The following is a 14,144-nucleotide window of genomic DNA, read 5'->3' as shown; positions in this document are numbered from 1 at the left end:
GCTGTTAGACTATTACGTTCCAGAAGGTCAGGTTTTAGAGGAGTGGGCAGAACTAATATGCTTGGCTTCTCAACCTGGTGCTGCCTTGGAACAGCTACATATATTTGTTTTGGCACACATTCTGAGGAGGCCAGTCATTGTGTATGGTGTTAAATGTGTGAAAAGTTTCCGAGGGGAAGATCTAGGATTTGCTAGATTTGAAGGTAATACAGTAGTTTGTTTTATATATATATATATATATATATATATATATATATATATATATATATATATATATATATATATATATATATATATATATATATATATATATATATATATATATATATATATATATATATATATATATATATATATATATATATATATATATATATATATATACTGTATATATATATATATATATATATATATATATATATATATGTGTGTGTGTGTGTAAATATAGATAGATAGATGGATATATTCCCTCTTGATATTTAAGTGAATTTAATATTTAAGAATACCGTCAATATTTGTTGAGTAAAAAGAGTACATTTTGTGGAATATTTACTGTCAAAAGTAAAAATATTTAACATTGATATGTGGCTCCATACCTATATTGATATCAATCCTTACAGGTGTTTATTTGCCTCTGTTGTGGGAACCTTCATTTTGCTGGAAGTCTCCCATAGCCTTAGGATACACTCGGGGTCACTTCTCAGCTCTGGTGCCCATAGAACCTGATTCTCCTGATAATTTAGGAGCAGGTAATTATTGTTGCAATTTAGGTAATAATTTGAATGACTGATAAGCACCAACTTTGAACAGTAGTCTAAAAATTTAAGATACATTTAATGTTAAAAAATAGTAAATTAAAGAACCAAGTTGCTTAAAGGGTATTACTGTTTATTTACCATGTAGCTGCAAGCAGTTAGTATAGTATTTGCAGAATTTGCACAATGGAACCTTTCACTCCAATGCTGATATCTTTACTTGGTACATGTGCACATTTATGTTTACTGTACTTGTTAAATCTGAGCATTTGGTGATTGTTATGTTTAGACCTCATTTTTGTGATATTCCTTATTTTCTATTAATATTTACAATCTTGCTTTTTGAAATAGTTGAAATTTTTAGGAATTAAGACTTATTATATACATGAAAACTATTTATCGATTACTTTTCAATATGTGATTTTATGGTTATCCTATGAACATCAAAGAAGTTTTTCATATTGTACAAACCCATCAGTCACAACTGTGCCCAACATTGGTTTCCTGAATCTTCCTTGGTATAAATAGGCTTACCTAATAGGCAGAAGGATGAGAGTAATGTCACAATGTATGCTCTATCTCAGGGGTTCTCAACTTTCTTGGCCCTTGCACCCCTTTCACCATTTGCAATGATGTCATATTCCCCCCCCCCCACTTCCCATCTTTTCCAAGATTGTCTGTCTCAAAAAGTGTACTGTAAATAATGTGCAAATATTACTAAAAATACTTTTTTTTTTTTTTCAAAATATATTATACTTTTACAGCTTTACATGGATTATTTTTTATAATGGAATGTTACAAATTATTTGCAAATTGAAAATATCGATGGATGTATAAAACTTGAATAAAAGGAAAATAGTTTTTTTTTTAAATTTATAAGAACTACTTAACAGGCCAAACTGAAGCTAATATGCAATAAACAAAAAGTTCGATAGGGTAACAAGGTATTATAAATCTGTAATTATTTCTATTCAGAAGATTACAGTTCATCTATTGACGAAACCTGTGATTGTTTTTTCTTAGCCAATTCTGGGATACGCGGATGAGTGCTTGAAAGGGCACAACGCAGATCATTTTCTACCTCTAATCTACTTAGCCGCTTCGTTTTAATTTGTAACAGTTGAAAAGCCTGACTCACAAAGATATGTCGATACAAACGGAAGCAATATACGGATAGCCATTTCTGCCACTTTTGGGTAGGAATCGCACATCAGAGGCCAAAATTCTGTTACTGATATCTCATCGAACATATCTCTTACACCCGAATCAGTTTTTAACTCCAAAAACTCCTCTTGACAATCATCAGGAACTTGTTCAACTGACAGTTTGAATGGATTTCTGACTAAATCCAACTCATCATCACCAAGTTCGGGAAAATATCGTCTGAATTCATTTTCCAGTGCTGTTAAATGCTGCAAAATTTCATTTTTTGCAAATTGTGGAAGCACCTTGTCTTCACCACAAACATCAAGAATGGATGACAGTTTCTCAAACATTGCTATATTTTCTGTATTTACCCTTCTCTTCCAATTTTCAAGCTTGCTCATGAAAGCTTTCAAACCATCTACGAATTTTATAATGTTTGTATTCCTTCCTTGCATCTGAAGATTCAGTTAATTCAGTTGCTCAAATATATCAACCAAATAGGCAAGACGCATAATCCATTCCTCATCACAGCCAGGCAGGAAATTCTGTTTTACCTTTTAACTTCAAAAAACAATTTGAGTTCATCTCTAAGCTCAAATACTCGCTCAGTTACATTTCCTCTTGACAGCCAACGAACATTTGTGAGAAAAAGAAACAAATGATGGGTTGCATCCATATCAGTACATAACTGCTTGAAAAGCCGTGAGTTGAGGGCCCCTCCTTTGACGAAATTTACAATTTTTACAATTTTAGCGGAGCAGGAAGTGTTTTTGAGGCTAGTGCCTGACGATGGATCATACAATAAATGGCTTTCACTTTTGGAGCTCGCTTTTTCACACATACTTGGAATCCTGATTTTGTCCCTAACATAGCTGGTGCTCCATGTGTACAACTCTCACTGATATTATCCCACGAAAGATTTTCTGATTAAAAAAAAAAATGAGAAACCTTCTCCAAAATATCAGAGGCCTTGGTAGTTAGTTCAATGAACTTGAGTGAATATACCTTGAAAACACCATCAACTGGGAACATGATGGTACATCAGTTGATTAATCAAGTTAAATTGAAAATAAGCCAAATGCTGAACACTTGATCTCCTGCACAACTAGATGTCAGTGGCCATAACACTTATCCTCCTTTGAACAGTACTGTTTGATAATGGAACCTGTGCATTTTTTTTCTTCATTTCATTTCCCAACACAATTTCCACCATTTTGAGAGCGCAAGGCATGATCAAATTTTCCCCAAGTGTATGGGTTTTTTCCTGCTTTGCTATTTCAAGTGCTACGACATGGGAAGCTTCAGTAACTTTATGATTTTTCTCTTTAAAATCTTCTGTTGAAACCAGCCTCATCTGTTTGAGAGCATTCCCATGGCGTTCAAAAAAGTTTTTGTTCTTGTCTATGTGATGAGGATGAACATTTTGCAAATGTTGCCTCATATTTGCTGGTTTCATAGAATCATGTCATAGCTTTACTAAAAATAACACATTGGGGCCTTTTTTCTCCATTGATGATGATGGATGTGAATTCATATTCAATATATGAATGATCGAACTTTCTTTTTTTGATACTCATAATGGGCTCCGAATTCTGTAAGTAAAAGCAAGAAAAGGTAAAACTATTAATTGGTTATTTTTTACAGACAAAATGGGATATATTTATCTATTATTTATTTAATCAGCAACATGACTGACATTAAGAAGTAAATAATGACAGTGAAGCACAAAAAGAATGTGTAAAATGCACAAATATGGTCCATGTTAATATCACAAAAACTAGACTAGAGAAGCACAGTCACCAATGTGAGTGCAAGGCCAACAAAATACACACAAAAAAAAAGAAAAAAAACAGCCGCTAACAAAGATAAATGGTAAATGGGGAAATTTGGCTTCTTCTGGGATTTCTTTATTCTTCTGAAAATATATAGAAGAATGTAAAAAAAAAAAAAAAATAAAAAAAAATATAAAATTCTTTAGATAAAAAAATAACCTAATATATATAAAATTTAATTTAAAAAATTTAATTTATAGTTTATATTTTTATGTTGGGTTTTTAACTAAATAATTTTGTATTTTTTTCTATGTTTTTTTTTATAATTATTAGATTAGTTTTTTATCTTTAAGTAATTTTATATATTTTTTGTATTCTTTTATTTATATTTTTTTATATTCTATATATTTTCAGAATACCAAAATCCCAGAAGCCCAAAATCCCCATTTACCAAAAAAATAAAATTTGAAATGATAATTAAAACTAAAAACATAAAACACGGACACATACATGCATAGTCAGTGGAAGAAACAAAATTATTATACTTACTTACTTAGTCTTAAAGATACAATCCTGGAAATAAGGTTCACTCACACTTACTGATTACAATTCAAGACTGGAATTGGTATTAACTTCTCAATTATTTATAGTCAAGGAGTTCCCAACCTAGGGGTTTCCATGTAATTTTCTTGGGTCCTACTTAATTCCCTAGCCATCTGTCTCTTCCTCAGTACCTTTTCCAATCCTAGGATTAACTTGGGTGGTCACTTGTATATTACTGTCTAATCCATTTTTCCTAGGCCAACACTGGATATAATCCCAGCCCACTTGACAGGCCAGGTACGCCAAAGCCTATAATTGCTCTCATCACCCATAAACTTACAGTACTTCGGTCACAATTCACCCCCTGAAAACACAAATTGTTCCGTAACCGAAATACAAACCACGCTATTTACATGGGGTATTACCTTCGGCGTAGCTGAAATAACGAGCCATTAGATTTTTAACAAGGGTTAACTACCCTCTCGCTAGTTAGCGTCCTCCGCAGAGGAACCTCCTCGACGTGAGCAGACCATTGCAGCTGCATCGCTAGACCTCTCAGCTGATCTTTCGTGATCTCCCATGCCTGCCAGACCTGCTAGCCTTCCTTCTCCGTTCCTGGACGCAGATGCGCAGTGGGCGCCAACGCACCCCGTTTTCCAACGGGCACCGGTCCCTTCGGGGCATAAGGGCTTATCTCTCAATGAGAGTAAGTCCCTCAAGCACCCACGTTCTCCTGCGCGCGCAAGCGCTCTCCTGCTGTGGACCCTTCAGACTCAACGCGCCAGCGATCTCCTGCAGCCATGTCTTCTCGCCGTAGATCTCCTGCTCGCCAGCGCTTGCCTGTGCGCCAGCGCTCTCCTGCGCGTCAGCGCTCTCCTGCTCGTCAGGGATCTCCTGTGCGCCAGCTCTCTCCTGCTCGCCAGCGCACATCTGCGCGCCCTGTTCCTGCTGCTCGCCTTGCGCGCCTGCATACTCCTTAGCGCCCACGATCGCCTACTTGCCAGCGCACATCTGCGCGTCCTGATCCTGATGCGTGCCATGCGCGCCAACGTTCGCCCGTGTGCCCACGATCTCCGGATCTGGGTGCAGGCAAGGAGGTTGTTCCTTTGCCCCCTCGCCGTCGATCTCCTGCGCCCGCAGACCTCGCCCACGCGCCAGCCTTCGCCTGCACGCCATTGCGCGCACTCTCCTGTGCGCTCTTCTAGACCTGTTCGAGTCTACGCGCGCCCACGAGAAGTCTCCGGTGCAAGCCCGCGAGCGTTCGCCTTTATGCGCCACTTCACCTTCTGGTCCTGCGTCCCAGCTGGTATCTCCTGACCGCACCACTACGCGCCAGCAATCTCCAACTCGCCAGCGATCTCCCGCGCGCCCGCGCGATCTTTCGCCTGCACGCAAGCTCTCTCCATCGTGCCTGCGCGCCCATACATCAGATCGCCGAAGGTCTCCTACGCGCCCACGCGCTAACTCGCCTGTGCGCAGTCGATCGCCTTCTCGCCCTACGCGCCATCGCTCGCCAACGCGCCATCGCTCCCCTGCGCGCCGTCGTTCTCCCGGCCGCCAGCGCTCTCCCTTGCAACCGCGCGCTCTCTCGCCCACGTGGACACGCGCCCCCTCGCCCCGCGCCTCCTCGCCCCGCGCCCCCGCGCTTTCATCACCGCACGCCCGCGTGCATGTGCGCCAACGTTCGCCCGCGCGCATGTGCACCAACATTCGCCCGCGCGCATGTGCGCCAACGTTCGCCCGCGCGCATGTGCGCCAACGTTCGCCCGCGCGCATGTGCGCCAACGTTCGCCCGCGCGCATGTGCGGCAACGTTCACCCGCGCGCATGTGCGCCAACGTTCGCCCGCGCGCAAACCCGCGATTCTACCATCGCGTGAGCGCCAGCGCGATCCCGACCGCAATTCCCGCCGGGTTTGGCAGCACGGGCAACCTTGCGAGTCCTCTGGAGCGCGTACTTCCAGATCATCGTCGTCACGATCTCCACCCCGTAAGCGCAGAGCAGCGCACTTGCAGGAGGAGAAAGAATCTTCAGAGAGGTCTAGGCAACACTCTTCTTCTTTTCAGGCAGGCCCTGTGGTGTCCACTCCTAAGGATCGCCCGATCCCCTTCCCTCCAGCAGGAGTCGCTGACACTGCGTCTGTCAGCCGTCAGCCTTGGTTTGCGTCTCTGATCAAAGCGGTCGTCCAGGCTGTTAAGCCGGCCCTCGCTGATCTAGGCCTCAAACCAATGGCAGCCTCGTCTCCGCTGAAGAGAAGGAGAGGAGTGGACTTCGTAGTGACTTCTCCTAGGGTTAAACTGGCTCCCAAGAAGTCCGTCAGGAAGGCCCCTTCCCCCTCTCAGAAGGTTTCTCCTTCTCCTGTGGATGAAGCCTTTCCGTCCTCAGGAGAGTCCAGCGAGGTGAGACATTCTCCCACGGCACCAATGGGAGGAACCACACCTCGAGTAGGAGAATAGTCTCATTTGGGAGCAGAGAGGAGCCCTCAGACTTCTTTACTGGAGTCCTGTATCTCTCCTAGGAGGGAGCCCAAGGACTCGAAGACCGTCCCTAAGTCTTCATCCCGGATTCGACCAGAGCCAGCAAGACCCCAGGAGAACGTCCACGTGTCCCCCCAAGTAAAGCAGCTGGGGACAGGAGACTTTGCTGCCAGTCCACAAGGAGGAGAGCTGCATGAGTCTGAGCATGCCTTCTGGCAGGTCCTGAGTCTGATGAGGCAACTCAACAGGTTCGAGGACCCGGAGACCGCCCCTCGCGAAGGCAAGGATACGGTTCTGGACCAAGTCTACGGCACTCAAAAACCTCCGAAGGCCAGTGCGGGTCTGCCCTGGTCCCAGGGGGTTAGTCTCCAGGGGAATTTCTCTTGAGAAACTCTCCGCCCGGCAGGTGACATACTCGGCTACAGAGATCTTGAGCCAGGAGAAAGTCGCAAAGTGTGCGAAGTGGCGGATGTCTGGCTGGGGTCTCTGGGCATCCTGTTGCGATCCGAGGACTTGTCCAAGGAGAGCACCAGGAAGGCCATGGAGACTTTTCTCCTCTCGGGCACGCGCACCATCGAGTTTCTAGCTCACCAAGTTTCGAACTTGTGGGCAAACTCGATCTTGAAGCGTCGTGATGTGGTGACCGAGAGGTTCCATGCGAAGGTCCCAGCCGTGGATGTCTGCAAGCTCAGACACTCTTCCATCCTTGGAAAGAGCCTGTTTGAGCCCAAGGATGTGGAACGGACAGCTGAGAGGTGTAGGAAATCGAATCACGATTCTCTCCTCCAAAGGGCTCTTACATCCAGACCCTACAAGCCTCCAGCACCTCAACAACAACAGCCTCGTCAGTCTAGGACATCGAAACCGGCTCCAGCAGCAAAGGCAAAGGTGTCCAAACAGCAGCCCTTTCCTGTCAAGGACAGGAAGGGTGGAAAGTCCTCCAGGGGAGGCAAGAATCCTAGAGGGAGCGGCCGAGGCCGCAAAAGCTAGGATTGGCAATCCCCCTGCGTGTCCACCAATGGGGGGATGCCTGCAGAGTTGCGCGTTCTGGTGGCAGCAACTCGGGGCCAATTCCTGGACGATCTCTGTGATCAGCCAAGGATATCGCATCCCGTTCATAACATCTTTTCCTCCCCTGACAGCGAATCCAGTGTCGTTGAGCTCCTATGCCATGGGATCGGCAAAGGGGCTAGCCCTTCGGGCAGAAGTCGAGACCATGCTCAAGAAGGATGCTCTCCAAGAGGTCGTCGACGGCTCCCCAGGCTTCTTCAGTCGACTCTTTCTTGTAAAGAAGGCGTCTGGAGGCTGGAGACCCGTCATCGACCTCTAAGCCCTGAACAAGATTGTCAAACAAACTCCGTTCAGCATGGAGACAGCAGAGACAGTCAGACTTGCAGTGAGACCACAAGACTTCATGTGCACACTGGATCTAAAGGACGCGTACTTGAGATTCAGCCTAGACAACAAGATTTACCAGTTCAAGGTGCTGTGTTTCGGTCTCTCCTCAGCACCACAGGTGTTCACCAGAGTGTTCACCCTGATATCTTCGTGGGCACACAGGATCGGCATCCGTCTCCTTCGCTATGTGGACGACTGGCTGATCCTGGCAGACTCGGAGTCGACCCTTTTTCGAGACCGAGACAAGCTTCTGGGACTTTGCCAAAATCTAGGGATCATGGTAAATCTCGAGAAGTCTTCTCTGCTTCCATCTCAACGACCGGTATATCTAGGCATGATATTGGACACCAATCTCCACAAAGCCTTTCCATCAGACGATAGGATAGCAAGGCTGAGGAGGGTCGCAGAGCCTTTCCTCAGACGGGAAGAGCTTCCAGCCCAATCTTGGTTACGTCTTCTAGGTCACCTGTCTTCCTTGGCCCGTCTAGTTCCAAACGGCCGCCTCAGGATGAGATCCCTGCCATGGCGGCTCAAGTCCCGGTGGAATCAAGGCTACGATTCCCCGGACATTCTGGTCCCTATGGGGCCTGCGGAACGGACGGACCTGCAGTGGTGGTTGACCGACGGAAACCTTCGAAAGGGAGTGGATCTTCTCGTCCTCCCCCCGGATTTGATGCTGTTCTCGGACGCGTCAAAAGAAGGGTCTGGGGCCCACGTACTGAACCACAGGATCTCAGGCCAGTGGTCGGAATCAGAAAAGTACCTCCACATCAATCGGCTAGAAATGAAGGCCGTATATCTGGCCCTTCAACCGTACCAACAGACCCTGGCGGGTCACTCTGTGGTGGTGATGAGCGACAACACCGCAGTAGTGGCTTATATCAACAAGCAGGGAGGTACCTTTTCACAACAGCTATCCCATCTTGCAGTAGAGATTCTGAGATGGGCCGAAGTCCACTCGATACCACTATCAGCTCACTTCATTCTGGGCAAAAGGAATGTGCTCGCCGACAGTCTGAGCAGAGCTTCGCAGATAGTGAGTACCGAGTGGTCTTTGGATCCTCTAGTAGCCAACAAAGTCCTGACTTTGTGGGGTTCCCCGAGAGTGGACTTGTTCACGACAGCCTTGAATTTCAAGCTGCCTCTGTACTGCTCCCCAGTCCCGGACCCCAAGGCACTCTGGCAAGATGCCTGCCAACAACGGTGGGACAACATCGACGTGTACGCCTTCCCACCGTTCTGTCTGATGAGAAGGGTGCTCAACAAGACCAGACTATCGGTCAACCTGTCGATGACCTTGATAGCTCCGCTATGGCATCATGTAGAGTGGTTCCCGGACCTTCTGCAGCTCCTGACGGAACTCCCGAGAGAACTCCCCCCACGACACGAGCTACTCAGGCAACCACACTGCAACATCTTCCACAAAGCCGTAGCTTCGCTTCGGCTTCACGCCTGGAGACTATCCAGCATCTCCTCGCAGAGAGAGGCTTTTCGCAACAAGTTGCGGAGAGGATGTCTCGACACCTGCGAAAGTCATCTGCAGGGGTCTGCCAGGCGAAGTGGAGAGTCTTCTGTTGTTGGTGTCGTGGGAGGGGTATCTCTCCCCTCGATGCCACTATTCCAGCAATAGCGGAGTTTCTTGTATATAGTATTTGCTGGAGGAAATGCGCCTTTCGGTCTCGGTGGTGAAAGGCTATCGCTCAGCCTTAAGCCTGGCCTTCAGGCTGAAAGGATTGGACATTTCTTCCTCGCTGGAACTTTCCTTGCTCATACGAAGCTACGAACTTACCCGCCATTAGTCGGAAGTGAGACCTCCTCCATGGAACTTGGTTCGGGTTCTCAGGGCTCTTAAGAGACCTCCGTTCGAACCATTACGCCAGTCTTCTGATCGTCACCTGACTTGGAAGACGGTGTTCCTGCTTGCTCTGGCTTCTGCCAAACATGTCAGTGAACTTCATGGTCTCACGTACAACGTCGCCCATTCAAGGGGATGGGGGGAAGGTAACGTTCAGGTTCGTCCCTGAGTTTGTTGCTAAGACTAAAAATCCTGGAGTTCCGGACCCAGGGTTTGACTCCTTCAGGGTTTCGAGTCTTCGTTCTGTAACAGATGACCCAGACCATCTCCTACTATGCCCAGTAAGGAGTCTGAGGTGTTATCTTAAAAGAACAGCTGCAGTCCGTCCTCGCGTGCAAGCCCTGTTTGTGAGCACAGGAAGGACGAAGAGGAGGGTCACCAAGTATACCATCTCAGCTTAGATTCAAAGGGTCATCCATCATTCCCTGAATCTAGACCCTCCTCCGTCATGTCGCCCTAGAGCACACGATGTCAGAGGCATCGCAACGTCCCTGGCATTCAAGAGAAACTTCTCTGTGACGCTGGTGCTACAAGCTGGGGTCTGTAAGCGTCAAACGACCTTCACAGCCCACTACCTGCAGGACGTGACCCACAGGAGCCTCAATACGTTCTCTATCGGCCCTGTGGTGGCTGCACAACAGCTGTTTTAACCTCACGCTCCTTAATGGACAGGTAGCAGAAGGTTGAGGGCATTGTTACCCAGTTTTAGACTGAATGAATGAAAAAGTGTGTCTGGCCCTTACTCTTTTTTTTCATACTCCCCTCTCTTGGGGAAAGCAGCATCCTGGGTTCTCTGCATAGCTGACCTCAATCCACTGCAGGTAAACCATGCTTCCTTGTGTTCCTAGTATTAATATAATACTGTCGCGTCCCCCATACCCTGATGAGGTGGTATTGGGAACGTCCTAACCTAGATTTCCATCTAAAGGACTTCAGGTCAACTTCCTTGGACGAGTCACACTTCTTTCCTTCACACACAAGTTAATGTAGGCCGCACGTTCCTTGGGGAGCAAGGAATTTGCGAGGTGCAGGGACTCCTTTTCTCGAGTGCTGCTCACTCGGATTCCGAGTCCCCGGGCAAAAGCCAAAGCCAGTAAGGCTGGGACTTTCCACCCTACCTAAGGGTTAAGGCACCCCATGTAAATAGCGTGGTTTGTATTTCGGTTACGGAACAAATGACAAATTCGGATATAATTTGTATTTTTCCTAACCATACAAACCTTAGCTATTTACACATATTTGCCCGCCAGCCCTGTCCCCCGTGAAGTCCTACCTCTAAGCGAAGTGAATCAGTTCACCGGTGTGTGAGGGGGGAGGGGTAGCTAGCTACCCCTCCCCTACCCCTCGCTAACTAGCGAGAGGGTAGTTAACCCTCGTTAAAAATCTAATGGCTCGTCATTTCAGCTACGCCGAAAGTAATACCCCATGTAAATAGCTAAGGTTTGTAAGGTTAGGAAAAATACAAATTATCTCTGAATTTGTAATATTCAACCCTGGGTGTGAATTTCACCCCCATTGAGAACCTCTACTCTATCTGATATACCTTTTTATGAAAAATTTTGTCATAAAACATTATCTCAACCCCATTAATTATGTATTTGAATTACTGTTAAGTGATAGGCTGTGGTGCTAAATCTCAGAATATTGTTATAGGCTTGTAGGACCCGGGAAAGCATCTTGAGGATTGGGATTGTAGAGGAAGCAAGGTATTAGGATTAGGATTAGAAAGGAGGCAAGGTATTAAGAATCTCATAATTGTCTACTACATCTCCAAGGAGATGTAGTAGCTAATTACCCCAGAAGTCTGTCTCTTAAAGGTGCCTGAAATAAAATTTTGTAGTGAAATAGAAATGGAAGGTACCTTTAAGTGACAGAGGCCCTCCTACTTATAACCTCCCTCAAAGATGATACAGTGAGGTGGACTTGAAGGGGCTTTTAATGAATCCCACTTACAGCAAAATCTGACTTGTAAATATTTTTACATAATTTTATTATATATTTGTGCAGATACTCATACACAATGTGTGGGAGTGCCATTAGGTTGAAACTGAGAGGCGAAGTGGAAGCAACTGACTTAATTTCAACAGTTTATATACAACAGGTTGAGGGCAAGAAGGTCACAAAAATTAAAACAAAATAATTTGTGAACAGACAGACTTAAACAGCTTGTGTTAACAGTGAGTTGTAGTGCGATATGTACAATAAAAAGAAAAGGCCGTTTCAGTGTATGAACGTGTTGTGAAACACGTGTGGTACAAGAAATATCAAACATTAAAAAGCACAGTTATATTAAATAACAAAATCAAACAAAAGGCATGCTGTGAATTAAACAGCATCTACTGCACTAGATACATGATTGCAAGAAAACTACATTCAGTATAGTAATGAAATATATTTTAAATGTACTGGGTGTTTGAAAACTAGATAAATTTTATTGCACTAATGAAATATTGTATTATTAAACATGGTTCTCCCCACTTTCTGAAATACGGTGTCATTAAATGGATATCACTGTCAATGTTTATGAAATTAAATTTCTGTATTTGACTGCATGAAAGATTCACAGGTATATTGGAGGCACCCTATGACAACTGGACATGGTAGTATAAATAAAGAGTGCGCTATAATGTCAGGTTACAATTCATCCATCCAATTAATAATTATGTAAGCTTTGAATATACAAAAAAAATTATGGTAGACTTTTAACACATACATATAAATGGAAGGTATTGTAGAAATAAAGGAAAAGGGAGAATGAAAGTACACCCTTGAAGTTTCTTTTTTAAAATTACCAAAAATTACCAACTGCTAATAAACATTGAAAGTAACCAAGTAACCTTTTCAATTATACTTGATCATAATTAATTTTTATTAGGCATTTTTAATAAGTGATGATATTTACTATACCATTTTTGTGAAAAAAAAAATCTGTTCAAATAGAAATATATATATATAATAATCCTCAATAGCGATAAGGGTTAAAAAATGACTGGAAATCAGTAACCTCAATGATTGTTGGGTGTTGGAGTTCACCCAAAATCAGGTAAGAATAAAAAGTATGAAATAATGTCGTATAAATAGCTGAAAGAAAAAAGCATAGCAGATTAAGACAAATTGATGACTTGTAAATATGAAAGTAACATTTCAAATCATGTGTCTATTTGTGATGTTTATTTATTAATATTCTTTAATGAATTAGAATTTAATACTGTATTTTTGTTTCCTGTGAGACCCCATCCTAGGTGTTTTTCTTTGTACAAAAGGTTGTAAATGTTTTCAATAAGAGCTGGGGATAGGAGGATGCAAGGAAGGGCACAAAATATGATTACAGGGCATTTTTTAAAGCCTAGCCTTGTGTAATTTAGTGAAAATAGAACCTGTACATTATGCATATGTGAGCACTTATGTTGATGATACAGTACAGATAATAGTCTCAAAAGTAACAGTACTTTAACATGCAGTTAAGCTTGTGACTCAGTATTAGACCAAAATCTGGGGTAATTGTGATGATGCTTAGCATGTAATTTGTAATAAAAAAACTAATACTCATATCAAATCTGCCCTAGGAAGGATTTCAATTCCTAAGATCCTACTTGTCTAATATTCTATTGTACATCACTTACTGGATTACTGGTCACAATGAATTCATGTAAAAACATTTATGAGAGACATCACTTTAAACTTACATACATACATACATATACCAAAGGCACTTCCCCCAATTTTGGGGGTAGCCAACATCAACAAGAAACAAAACAAAAAAGGGGACCTCTACTCTCTACGTTATTCCAGCCTAACCAGGGACTCAGCCGAGTTCAGCTGGTACTGCTAGGGTGCCACAGCCCAACCTCCCACATTTCCACCACATTTAAACTTAAAAGTAGTAAAAGTAAACTTGCATGTCCATATACATGCACTACCAAAATTATGATAAATCCAAGTTATATTGAAAGGCAGTAGATGTAGAGAGGTCTCTGTTTTCATGGACTCACTCGTATCTGTTGTGCTGTTGGCTTTCAATAACTTGTCTTAATCAGTGGGATAGGTGTTCTCAGTGACTTGCTTCTTCTTTTCCCTAAAGAGAATAATTTACACTAGTTGGTAGTAGTTGTCTGTAAAGTCTAAAGTCTTAAACAGCTAAAGTTTGCAGCCCTTACTGGACAGAACAGGTAATCTTAATTACTCTTGAGAAATAGTAA

The 14,144-nt window shown here is 43.7% G+C and overlaps 1 protein-coding gene across 2 annotated transcripts in view; it reads left to right on the top strand.

The window, feature by feature from the left end:
• trbd (trabid) overlaps positions 1-14,144 on the top strand; it is a 534,005-nt gene that overhangs the window by 373,501 nt on the left and 146,360 nt on the right. For both annotated transcript variants that reach the window (XM_068393601.1, XM_068393602.1), the window contains exons 7-8: positions 1-203; positions 621-749. The exon at positions 1-203 is cut by the window's left edge and continues 42 nt beyond it. In XM_068393601.1, coding sequence (XP_068249702.1) covers positions 1-203; positions 621-749 — 332 coding nt within the window. The remainder of the gene's footprint in view (positions 204-620; positions 750-14,144) is intronic.

This window comes from Palaemon carinicauda, chromosome 19 (genome assembly GCF_036898095.1).
Source record: "Palaemon carinicauda isolate YSFRI2023 chromosome 19, ASM3689809v2, whole genome shotgun sequence".
Classification (NCBI taxonomy): Eukaryota; Metazoa; Arthropoda; class Malacostraca; order Decapoda; family Palaemonidae; genus Palaemon; species Palaemon carinicauda.
The sequence above is the reverse complement of the archived record's forward strand: the minus strand, read 5'-3'. Positions and strand labels throughout refer to the sequence as shown.